General features: G+C 38.6%; 1 protein-coding gene across 2 annotated transcripts in view; it reads left to right on the top strand.

Moving 5' to 3' along the window:
• hacd1 (3-hydroxyacyl-CoA dehydratase 1) overlaps window positions 1–13,247 on the top strand; it is a 71,372-nt gene that overhangs the window by 45,214 nt on the left and 12,911 nt on the right. For both annotated transcript variants that reach the window (XM_060825569.1, XM_060825568.1), the window contains one exon: window positions 1,947–2,068. In XM_060825569.1, coding sequence (XP_060681552.1) covers window positions 1,947–2,068 — 122 coding nt within the window. The remainder of the gene's footprint in view (window positions 1–1,946; window positions 2,069–13,247) is intronic.

The following is a 13,247-nucleotide window of genomic DNA, read 5'->3' as shown; positions in this document are numbered from 1 at the left end:
TGAGAAGGAGACCCTTCATGGTAACCTCAGCCAGTATGGGGATTGAACCCACACTGTTGGTATCACATTGCTTTACAAACCACTGTCCAACCACTCGGTTAAACCAATCCCCATCATTAGGGTATTGAAATTCTTTACAGTTAGTGCATAGTTTTGAAGACTGCCTTCTATGTTTGCCTAAAAATTAATGTGCGTACAACAAATCCATGAGATCAAATCGATGGATTTTACTTTGATGCATGTTGAGGGAGGATATTTGGTTAAGGCACTGGGAGATTTCCTGTTCTCCTTTGAATAATTCTATGTGAATATTTATATCTATCTAAATAGGGAATGCACCCATAGTTCAAAGATATGGTGTCTTTGTTATTATGGTATTTAAAGAAATGCTGCTTAGTGCCTTCGGAGTTTAGTGCTAGTAAGATAGAAATTGCATTATTTACTAACTATGTGCTGAATAAACTCGAATAGTATTTATTTTCTCCACTTTTTGTATTTCATAATGATAGTGAAATATTATAGCAAAAAATAGGTGAAAACAAACAATTTAAATTCTGATTTAAGATTGTTGATTTCAATTAAATAATTATAAATGTGGAATGTACTGAACAATATACTATTCAATGAAATGGTTGGACACAAGATCCTTTGTTATTCTTTTTCTGAGACTTGATCTCAGCTTTTTGAAATTTCAACACAGCAGTGGATTGGAGGGGAATCATCTACTGTGTTTTCACATAAATGGAAACCTGTAAATGAATTGCTTCCCAAAATAGAGACAAGGGTGAGATGTAGCACTAAGCTACAAATGTAAGTAAATAATTACTTAACAGTGCCAGAAAATGTGTTTAAAATATTTCTTCTTGTTATAAATTTGCAGTCATAAATTATGAATTTGGCTAAAGGTATATTCTAGTCTAACATCTGGAATGAGAAGATTGCCTCTTATGTATCCTCTAAAGTTTCGAAGACTCCAAGGTGACTTAATTGAAACATATAAGAACCTGATGGAACTAGACCAGTTTGAGGAAAGGACTTTTCCACTTGTAGTTAAAAACAAAGGGTTTCTAATTTAAGACCCACGAGGAGAGCTATTTTCTCTTGGAGGATTGAGTGTCTTTGGAATTCCCTTCCTCAAAAGGCAGTAAATGTAGGATCTTTAATCATTCTTAAGTCAGAGGAGATGGATCCTTAATTTGAAAGAGATGCAAGATTATTGAGGATATGCAGGAATGTAGAGTTGAAGTTAAAATTGGATCAGTCATGGCCTTATTGACTGTCAGAGTAAGCTCAAAAAGCTGAGTGACCTACTCTTGTGTTCCTTCTTTGTATGTTTATATGTTCATATGCTCATAGTTTCTATGAAGTATATGACTGACCAGTATATCACTTTCTGGAATAAAATTGGTGCCACTGTATTCCAAGAGCCAGATGCTATATCCACTAATTGGTTTGGTGCATTAATCATAGCAGAGCTTGTAACTTTTACAGGATATGTAATGAAACTCCAAGTAAACTGTGGGCATGAATTGCACTTTACCTGTTTTCATTTGAAGAGCATGTGTACAAGATTTGCATGTATAGTGTTGTTGGAATCAATGCATAAACACAATGAATGTTTCTTCCATTATGTATCTTGTGCCAGTGCTTGAGACATGTGTAACTATTTGTACAAATATCCATAGTGTTTGTATTTTTAACTTAGTAAATTTGAATTCTGCAATACAGCACAATATTTTTCTATAGTTTCAGCAAAACAGATGTAACAATGATTGCTTACGTGGAAAAATCAAATACATAATACTGTTGAATATTATTACTTTTTATTGCAAAGTGTCATTGCTTTAGTTTGTAATCAGTAAGGAGAAATCAAATGCATTCTGAATATGGGGGTTAAATCCTTTTCATTTCTGAACATGCCTGTTTTCTCATGGAATAATCTGCAGATACAGAATGAGGAAAGCGTCGTTCTTTTCTTGGTCACATGGACAGTGACAGAGATTACCCGATATTCCTTTTACACATTCAATCTGCTCAACCATTTGCCTTACTTCATTAAATGGGCCAGGTGGGAGAATGTGATGGTATGCAGCTGCTTTGTGATGACGTTTTGCATGCTGTACTAACACTGGATGTTGCTAATTCTAACCGAACTTTAGCTGTTGCAAAATAGCAGGATGCAACTAGTGGTTATGAAGGTGAGATGATATTGAATTATCTGCACCTATTTGCTTTCATGTTAACTATCAGGTTATCTTGATTGTTCCTTGTGAACTTGGAGACTCTGTTCTGCAATCGTCATTTGGTGAGGTTTCTTAATGATTAAGTTAACTGAGAGGCCCAGATGTTTACAGAATCCTGATATCCTAATGTATTGCTTTGAGACTTTTGAATCCCTTTAATTTTGAAAGCACTTAACTTCTTTTGAAGTTACAAGAGGAGAGTTTGAATGCAAAGGTGAATCTCAAATTCATGAAATTATTTAATTTGTGGCCATCAGCTCTGCAGTTCAAGACAATTGAAGAAATTTGAGTTGTTATAGTAGCTTTAGTGTCTCTTCAGTCATCTGAAGATGGATTATGCATTTTTGCTCAGCAGCCGCAGTTTTTAATTTAGCTAATGATGATAAAGAGATTTCAATCTTGATTCACATTTTATGCTATGGCCTTGAATCATAATGGACAGGTATTAATTAGAACAAGAAATATTGAACCAGTAAAAATTTTAAGAAATTCGGATAAGTGAGAACAGGGATTTTACTGGGTTTATGCTTAATTTTGAAATAGACCATTTCATCCAATCTGCCAAGTTTTTGGAACAGCATTGTATGGATTATTATAAATTTGCCCGCTACTGAAGTGTTGTAAAATTAATCTTTCTTTGTATTGTGGTCTGACCGAAGACAATCATATAGTAATATGCAATACATTTGGTTCAAATGGTAAATCTACAACAATATAGCAAAATAATAAGTGACATCCTATGGCATTTCTCACAGTAGGCCCAGTGTTAAATTGCTTAATTAATAGTGTGTGTGTTTGCCTATTGCAACATATAATATATTTCATGTATATAGGAAATCTATTATGCACATAGTTAATCTGCATATAGAAGTGAAATGCATGTACAAAAGAATAAAGTACCATGAATTTCAAATATTGTATGAATGCCAGTTAAAAAGATATATAAAATAATATATTCAGTGAATTCCTACATAAACAGGTGAAACTATCCTAGTGTATCTGTTTTCCTTTTATTGCACTATGTTTACTGCTCACCTTTTGAGTGCTCTTTCATTCTTCTCCTCCACAATTCTCCTTAGGTTATGATACTCATCTTTCTTTCTTTATACCATAACCCTTCACGCATGCTCTCTTTCAATTTACCTTCTATACTCTAGCTTCAGAGTCAAATTTTTCCACACCATAACAGCTGAAAAACAAAATAATAGTGTATGAATGGTGTGAAAATGAGCAATTGATTTGAATCTCAAGGAAAATGATAGCAAATCCAGCCGAAAATCTATGGATTGCACGTTCGTGGACTGTGGTGAAGTTGTCCTTGAAATGAAGTCAAATCCTGGAACGCACTGCCGAATAGCACTGAGAGTACCTTCACTACATAGATTGTGGTAATTTGCTGATGGGTTGTACAAATGTTCACTTCCATTTGTGCGCACTAGATAATGAAGCAGTTTGTGCCTTCAAGCAGTAATATTTACACAACATGAAGATGTGAGCTTATAAATAGAAAGTAATACTCATGTTACATACAAGCTAAGGAATGACAAGTTTCCTGCCTAATTGATACTGCATCCATCAAATTAAAAATTCACTCCTTTTATCACTGGTGCACCAAACCAACATGAACATCTACAAGAACCATAGTAAATTGTTACAACTTTGAGGGATCTTCCAAACATATGACCTCTACCATCCATTAAAAACTTGTGTTAAGAATTCATATTTACATTTAATGACTGTTGGGGAAATTTAAATTGATGGAATTATTGGGACATTTTCTGGACAGGAAATATATGATTTCTTGGAATTATGTTCAGCAATATGTGAGCTAGAGACCCACATGTGAATTAGTGAAGTCAAAAGTTTAATATGTGCCCTAAGTGCTGTTAATGCGAGTGACTTTGGCAGAACGGAGAAGTATATCTTTCAAGGAGCTACAAAAAGGAGTTTGCTGTAAATATTGAAAAGAAAACTGATTTTTAGAGGAATAGGGACTGATGCTAACAGTTGTCTAATTGCCCATTCTGGCCTTTGGGTCTGTGAATCAGAATTCAGAGGTCGGGAAGAAAAGGTAACACACCAAAAGCTACAGTCTCTCTGAAGTTTTGCTTCTTAGACAACATTTCCAAGTATCAATATTTGTGTTAACCTAGTAAAACCTGAGGTAATGGACTGTGAGCAATTCTCACCAACTCTAAGTTGATTGGAATTGGAGCTAGATATTTGTCATCAACCTACAGTTGTCAGCAATTCAGCTTCATTGACAGCTCTGCCTATTTTCTGATATTAACGCTTACCATTGACATCTGTTCTTTCATCAATATCTGCTTTGGACACCCTCATCATCTGGTCCACTTGCTTTTGCTTCTTCTTTTTCCACCACATAAAAAAACACGATTTCCTACCCACTTCAGTTATGAAGAAGACTCAACTCTGTTTCTCTCACCATAGATGCAGCCAGACCTGCTGAAATTCTCCAACCCATTTATTTAATTTCAGATCTCCAGTATCCGCAGAATTGTGCTTTTAATTAATCAATGCACTCGCATTAAGAAATTTTCTTGAGAATAAGCATTTTAACAAGGCTTCTTGAAATAAAGTTTTTAATGTTTCTTCTTAGCAGCACAAAAGAGGAGAATTGACCATTTGGCATTGAATCACCAAACTTACAATAATGGTGTGACTGGTCGAGTAATGAGGCTTTACTATCATTCATCCTGCCACAGTACGAACACGAGTACTGCAAGCATATGAGAACCTCACCATCTCCTTGACCAATTGGAGGTGGATCAGAAACTGTAGTCCTGTTCATGATGCCCCATTCCATGAAAGATTTTTAGAAAATACCAGCTGTGTACTGCCTGCTCAGTTGAAAGATTTCAGCACAAAGGTAGAGCTAGCTTCAGCATTGATTTGGCTGCTTACATCATTTGGAACACAATGGAACAAAATTTGAACCATACAAAGCTTAAACTTAGCCTGCAACATTTTAAAGGTGGGAGTGGGGTTGGTGGGGGCAGGGAGAGAGAATGTGGTAGAGGTTCATTTTGGCTGGAGTTGGTACTGAGAATCAAGTAGCAAGTGAACAATGGCACAGTGTAGGAAAGAGAAAGCAGGTTCCATGTTTTCCAGTACCATGTTAGAGGCTATAATGGAGGAGCTAGGAAGATGCCATGCATCCTGTCAGCAGGAAGGAAACCCCTCCAGATACATGGTTAAAAAAAAAAGTGAGTGGATAAATGCCAACAATGTAGATGTGATGTCACAAAAGTTCAATGAACTTAGACATGTAGTCAAGATTAGTACATATCTGTTCAAATGCCGCAAATTATCAACAGCAACAGCTGAAATCACTTCATTGTCATCATTGACCTACCACAAGTCTCTTCCAATCAGTCTGTTAGTTAATTGCTACATACCACAGTGCAGAAGGTTGTGGTTGGAGTACCATTCAAGCAAGATGCGTTGACCTGGATGGCTTTTAGTTTGTTGAATGTTGTTGGAGCTGCAAACATCCAGTCAATTTCATTTCAAACCTGGCTTGTGCCTTTTAAATGATGAGCAGGCATTGAGGAGATGGAAGATGAGTTACTTTCTGCAAGATTTCTTTGTTAAGACCTGCTGTTGTAGCCATTTGTTGCCCCTATTCAGTTTATGATGAATTGCAATCACAAGACGTTCGTGGCAAAGTCAACAAATGGTAATGCCATTAAAAATAGTTCAATGGTTAGATCCTCTCATGTTTTGAGATGGTCATTACCTTGTGTTTGTGTGAATGGATGTTATTTACGATTTAGCTCAAACCTGAATGTTGTTCAGATCCTGCTGCATATAGTTTCCGTTCCTAAAGGATCATGAATGGTGCTGAACATTGTGCAATCGTCATGGAGCATCCCTACCACTGACATTATGATGGTGGGAAAGTCATTGATGCAGTCAAAAATAATTCGACCTGGTATAATATTGTGAGGAACTGAGGTTTCTTGGCACTGTGCTGGTGTCCTTACCACTGGACCAGGAGGCCTGGGTTCAAATCCCACCTGCTCCAGAGGTGTAACATAACAATTCTGAAGAGGGACTTTAGAAAATATCTATCTTCAGGAACTCCTGCAGTGATATTCTGGGGCTGAAATTATTGACTTCTAATAAGTACAATCATCTTCTTTTGAGCTTGGTGTGACTCCCAGGACTCCAGTTTTGCTAGTGCTGCTTGGTGAAACGTTGCCTTGATGTCAAGGATGGGCAGACTCCTGTCAGCTTTGGATTCAGCTCTTTATCTATGTTTGATATGGATATGAGATCAAGAGCTTAGTGGCACTGGTAAAACCCAGTCTGAGTGGCAGTGTTTGTTTGGCATGGCAGATGTAGATATTAGTGTACCAGTGTTTGTTGTTGATCAAGAGTAGACTGATAAGATAATAATTGGCCAGATTGGATTTGTTCTGCTTTCAGTGCACAAGACGTACCTGAGCAATTTTATACATTGTCAAGTAGATACCAGTGTTGTAGTCATACTGGAAATGGGGCATGACTTGGTCTGGACTACAAGTCTTCAGAACCATTGTCAAAATTGTCATGGCCCATTTCCTTTGATGGAATCCCCACAGTGTGGAAACAGGCACTATACAGTAATTGAAGGAGACTTCAATATGCAGGTGGACTGAGAAAATCAAGTTGGTAGTGGTGCTTTAGAAAGGAGATGAGGAGAACCTTCTTTAGCCAGAAGATGGCGAATTTATGGAACTCATTGCAGAAGGCTTTAGAGACCAAGTGAGTGAGTGTATTTAAGACAGAGGTAGATTTATGATTAGCAACGGGATCAATGGTTACAAGGAGAAGGCAGCAGAATGGGTTTGAGAAACAAATTAGTTCTGATAGAGTGATGGAACAAACCTGATGCGCTGAACGGCCTAATGCTGCTCCAGTATCTTATAGTTGTTTCCATTTGTGGGACAGTACAGAACCAGAGGATGTAATTTCAGAGTAAGGAGATTGTATTGCTGAGAGAGATTTTTTAATCAATTGAGATTCAAAAATTTAGTGGAAAAGGAAGGAAAGTAGAGTTTTGTATAATCAGATCAGGCATGAGCTAATTTTGTATCTAAGCAGACTCGATGAGATGAATGGCCTAATTCTGCTCCAATGCATTGAGGTGGAAATGAAGTGGGACCAATACATTGAAAAGAGATGAAATGCATGGGGGTTTAACATAATTGATCAAACTCACGTCTTTTTTCCAAATAAGACCAGTTTGACATTCTCTTTTTATGAAGAGAAACACCTTTTTTAGGCAAGCTGTTTTATACTGTAAGACTGGAATATGTATTTGGGGAAAAAATAATTCATGTACTATAATTCCTGTCTAATGATACAGTTAAATGATTGTATGTCTCCCTCAAATTAACTTCACACTGTACGTAAATCATTTCTGGCAGTGACTGTTACATTCCAGATAAAAGGTATTTTCATGTCTGCAGCAAAGTGGTGGGGACCTATTTAGCTAAGCTAAGCAGAACCTGCAGAATTGTGAAATGACATAGTCATTTCCCATATTTAAAGATTTAAGGACTAATTCCAGTACTGCAACCTTTTATTTACATTTAATTTGCATGCATGAGGAATCAAAGTAAATGGAGATTTGCAAGCTTGCAGCATGGTAGGGTATTTGGCTCTTGAACAGCAGCTCTTGCTACTGAAACAGTTTCATGTTTAGCTGCTGCCATTTTAAAGATGATCTGTTTTGGTCATGGAATGCAGTTCATACATTTCTTCAGATCCTCAGAGGTGGTCCGGAGTATTACTGTTACACCACGCTTTCCCAGTCTGTGTGAATGATTACATCTGCATGATTCATGTTGTGTGAAGCATCTATGAAATGTTGCTTAATGTGTAATACTGAGCATGCTTTTCATCTTTAATTCACTTTTTCAGTCAGGAAAAAATGTAATTTTATGTTAAAAGTATAGTTTGTGCTGCAGAATTTCTCTTTTATTAAACATGTTCACGAGAATGTGTGGTAAAATTGTGTTGGTTTGGTATGATATTACATTAACCAAGTGGCAAAACTAGGGTGTTGTGATTTCCTTCCTGGTTCTCCCTCATACTTCAGTTGTCTTTAATATTCCCTGTCGGATCCAGCCTTACTCCCTCTGTATTTATGCTCTTCCTTTCCCTTGTGGTTACCTAAGAAGGGAATAACTGCAAGAATTCTGAGTACTGGGAATAGCTAGATCAACATCCTGCTTCTTGACCTGCGTTAAATGTGAGAATAAGAGGGAGTAGTCGAAGAAAGGGGTGAAATGTTATAAGTACTTACTGATTGGCAGATGGAATATGATCAGTAATCAAGTCAAATTCTATTCTTAAAGTAAAATCAGTCCTGAAGTATGCATGCTTCATAGTATGTTCCGTGTTCTGATTAAAATATGAAATCACTAATGCACATCCTGTGTAAAATCAACAAAAAATTTGTTATAGACTTGAATCCAGATCTCTCATCATCCAAAATGAAAGATCTGCAGATGCTGTAAATCAGAAGCCAAAACAGAAGAAAGCTCAGCAGGTCTGGTAGTGTCTCTAAAAAGAAATCAAACAATATCCTCCATATTTGTTGCATACATTTGACATCGTTCTTTACACATGTATACCAGTGGCAAGTAGAATTTGCTATAAAATGGGAAACAGAAAAAGGAAGATTTCAAAGATGTGGATTGAGGAGAATTTCAGATAGATAGCAATTTATTTTACTTGTATGCATATGCCAAAAAAGTTGGCAAAAGATTGCAACAAATATGAGGATACAGTGATCTGAATTCAAGCCTATACCACAATTTTTTTTTCGTTACTATATATACTGTCCAAAATCAGTGAATTCATATTTTATCAGAATAAGAAACAAACTACATGAAGCCTTTACATTCAGGTTTTAGTCTGATTTTAGTCCTCGAATTTAGGAATAGAATGGTAAATTAAGATTTAATTACATCATTGAAATGTTCGACTTATGGATCGAGTCATAGGGATGTACAGCTTGGAAACAGACCCTTCAGTCCAACCCGTCCATGCCAACCAGATATCCCAACCCAATCTAGTTCCACCTGCCAGTACCTGGACATATCCCTCAACCTTCCTGTTCATATACCCATCCAGATGCCTTTTAAATGTTGCAATTGTACTAGTCTCCACCACTTCCTCTGGCAGCTCATTCCACACATGTACCACATTCTGCATGAAAAAGTTGCCCCTTACACCCTTTTATATCTTTTCCCTTCTCAGCCTAAATCTACGCCCCCTAGTTCTGGACTCCCCAGTCCCAGGAAAAAAGACTTTGCTTATTTATCCTATCCATGCCCCTCATAATTTTATAAACCTCTATAAGATCGCCCTTCAGCCTCCGATGCTTCAGGGAAAACAGCCCCAGTCTGTTCAGCCTCTCCCTGTAGCTCAAATCCTCCAACCCTGGCTACATGCTTGTAAATCTTTTCTGAACCCTTTCAAGTTTCACAACATCTTTCCGACAGGAACGAAGGCCAGAATTGCACGCAATATTCCAACAGTGGCCTAACTAGTGTCCTGCATAGCTGCAACATGACCTCTCAACTCCTGTCCTCAATACTCTGACCAATAAAGGAAAGCATATTAAGTGCCTTCTTCACTATCCTCTCTACTTGCGACTCCACTTTCAAGGAGCTGTGAACCTGCACTCCAATGTCTCTTTGTTCAGCAACACTCCCTAGGACCTTACCATTAAGCGTATATGCCCTGCTAAGATTTGCTTTTCCAAAATGCAGCACCTCACATTTATCTAAATTAAACTCCATCTGCCACTTCTCAGGCCATTGGCCCATATCATCAACATCCCATTTTAGTCTGAGGTAACCTTCTTTACTGTCCACTACACCTCCAATTTTTGGGTCATCTGCAAACTTACTAACTATACCTCTTATGCTCACATCCAAATAATTTGCATAAATGATGAAAAATAGTGGACCTAGCACAGCTCCTTGTGGCACTCCACTGGTCACAGGCCTCCAGCCTGAAAAACAACCCTCCACCACCACCCTCTGTCTTCTACCTTTGAGCCAGTTCTGTATCCAAATGGCAAGTTCTCCCTGTATTCCCGGAGATCTAACTTTGCTAACCAGTGTCCCATGGGGAACCTTGTCGACTGCCTTACTGAAGTCCGTATAGATCACATCTACCACTCTGCCCTCATCAATCCTCTTTGTTACTTCTTAAAAATACTCAATCAAGTTTGTGAGACATGACTTCCCACACATAATGCCAAGTTGATTATCCCTAATCAGTCTTTGCCTTTCCAAATACATGTACATCCTGTCCCTCAGGATTCCCTCCAACAGCTTGCCCACTACCAATGTCAGGCTCACTGGTCTATAGTTCCCTGGCTTGTCCTGAGCACCCTTCTTAAACAGTGGCACCACGTTAGCCAACCTCCAGTCTTCTGGCACCTCACCTGTGACTATCGATGATACAAATATCTCAGCAAGAGACCCAGCAATCACTTCTCTTGCTTCCCGCAGAGTTCTAGGATGCACCTGATCAGGTCCTGGGGATTTATCCACCTTTATGCGTTTCAAGACATCCAGCACTTCCTCCTCTGTAATATGGAAATTCTGCAAGATGTCATCATCTATTTCCTTACAGTCTATGTCTTCCATATCCTTTTCCACAGTAAATACTGATGCAAAATACTCATTTAGTATCTCCCCATTTTCTCTGGCTCCACACAAAGGCCGCCTTGCTGATCTTTGAGGGGCCCTATTCTCTTCCTACCCTTTTGTCCTTAATGTATTTGTAAAAACCCTTTGGATTCTCCTGAACTCTATTTGCCAAAGCTATCTCATATCCCCTTCTTGACCTCCTGATTTGTCTCTTGAGTATAAAGGCAGTAGGAGTAGACTTTTCTAAGGATTCACTCGATCTATCCTGTCTATACCTTACATATGCTTCCTTTTTCTCAACCAAACCCTCAATTCTTTAGTCATCCAGCATTCCCTATATCTACCAGCCTTTCCTTTCACCCTGACTGGAATATACAGTTTCTGGATTCTCGTTATCTCATTTCTGAAGGCTTCCCATTTTCCAGCCTTACCTTTACTTGCGAACATCTGTCCCCAGTCAGCTTTTGAAAGTTCTTGCCCAATACTGTCAAAATTAGCCTTCCTCCAATTTAGAACTTCAACTTTTAGATCTGGTTTATCGTTTTTCATCACTATTTTAAAACATAGAATTACGTTTGCTGGCCCCAAAGTGCTCCTCCACTGACACTTCAGTCACCTGCCCTGCCTTATTTCCAAAGAATAGGTCAAATTTTGCACCTTTTTCTAGTAGGTACATCCACATACTGAATCAGAAAATTGTCTTGTATACACTTAACAAATACCTCTCTATCTGAACCCATAACACTATGGCAGTCCCAGTCTTTATTTGGAAAGTTAAAATCCCCTGCCATAACCACCCTATTATTTTGACAAATAACTGAGATCTCCTTACAATTATGGGGTCTGTAATACAATCCCAGTAAGGTGATCATCCCTTTCCTATTTCTTAGTTCCACCTCAATAACATCCCTGGATGGATATCTGGGTATATCCTCCCTAAGTACAGCTGTGATGCTATCACTTATTAAAAATGCCCCCCCCCCCCCCACCTTTCTGTCCTTCCTGTCGCATTTGTATCCTGGAACACTAAGCTGCCAGTCCTGTCCATCCCTGAGCCACTTATCCGTAATTGCTATGATATCCCAGTCCCATGTTCCTAACCATGCCCTGAGTTTATCTGCCTTCCCTCTTTGCCTCTTGCATTGAAATAAATGCTGTTTAATTTATCAATCCTACCTTGTTCCCTGCTTTGTCCCTGCCTGCTCTGACTGTTTGATTTGCTTTTGTTCTCAACTGTACCAGTCTCAGATTGAAATCTTTCCTCACTATCTTCCTGGGTCCCAACTCCACATTCCCCCCCAACCTTCTGAGTTTAAATCCTCCCTAGCAGGTCTAGCAAATCTCCCTGCTGGTATATTAGTCCCCTTCAAATGTGAGTGCAATCCGTCCTCCTTATACAGGTCACTTCTAGCCCAAAAAAGCTTCCAGCGATCCAAAAATGTGAATCGTTCTCCCGTACACCAGCTCCTAAGCCTTGCATTCATCTGCTCTATCCTCCTATTCCTGCCCTCACTAGCTTGTAGCACTGGGAGTAATCCAGATATTACTGGTCTCAAGGACATCCTTTTTAAATTCCTGCCTTACTCTCTGTAATCTCCCTTCAGAATCTCAACCTTTTCCCTTCCTGTGTCGTTGTGCACATTGGAACCAATGACCTCCTGCTGGTCCCTCTTCCCCCTTGAGAACACTCTGCACCCTCTCTGAGACATCCTTGATCCTGGCACCAGGGAAACAACACACCATTCTGATTTTTCACTGCTGGCCACAGAAACGTCTGTCTGTCCCTCTGACTGGAGATTCTCTTAACACAATCGATCGGTTGGAACCCGACGTACCTCTCATTACATTAGAGCCAGTCTCCATACCAGAGACTTGGCTGTCTGTGCTAAGTACCCCTGAGTGTAAGCAAAGATACAAGCAGGTTTGAATTCATTTAGTTAAGCTTTCACTTATCAAAGTGGAAAACAATACTTTTAAAGTTATGAAAGTAGCTTGTAGGAAATCCATTAGGGCAGAGGATGTGCTTTAATATGGAACAGGGAATTAGTACATTTTCATAGAATCATATTCATTTGCTGCCAACAGTGAGGCTCAATAAGCATTCCATTACTTATGAATAAATAGTACAACATCGTCAAGCTTTTCATCATTTATGTAAATGATTTGGAGGTGAATACAGGAGATATAGTTAGTAATTTGGCTGATGACAAAATTGATAGTGTAGTAGACAGTGAAGAAGGTTACCTCAGAGTACAATGGGACCTTAATCAGATGGGCCAATGGGGCGAGGAGTGGTAGATGAAGTTTAATTTAAACAAATGTG

Source organism: Hemiscyllium ocellatum, chromosome 5 (genome assembly GCF_020745735.1).
Source record: "Hemiscyllium ocellatum isolate sHemOce1 chromosome 5, sHemOce1.pat.X.cur, whole genome shotgun sequence".
Classification (NCBI taxonomy): Eukaryota; Metazoa; Chordata; class Chondrichthyes; order Orectolobiformes; family Hemiscylliidae; genus Hemiscyllium; species Hemiscyllium ocellatum.
This window is presented reverse-complemented; position numbering and strand designations above follow the sequence as displayed.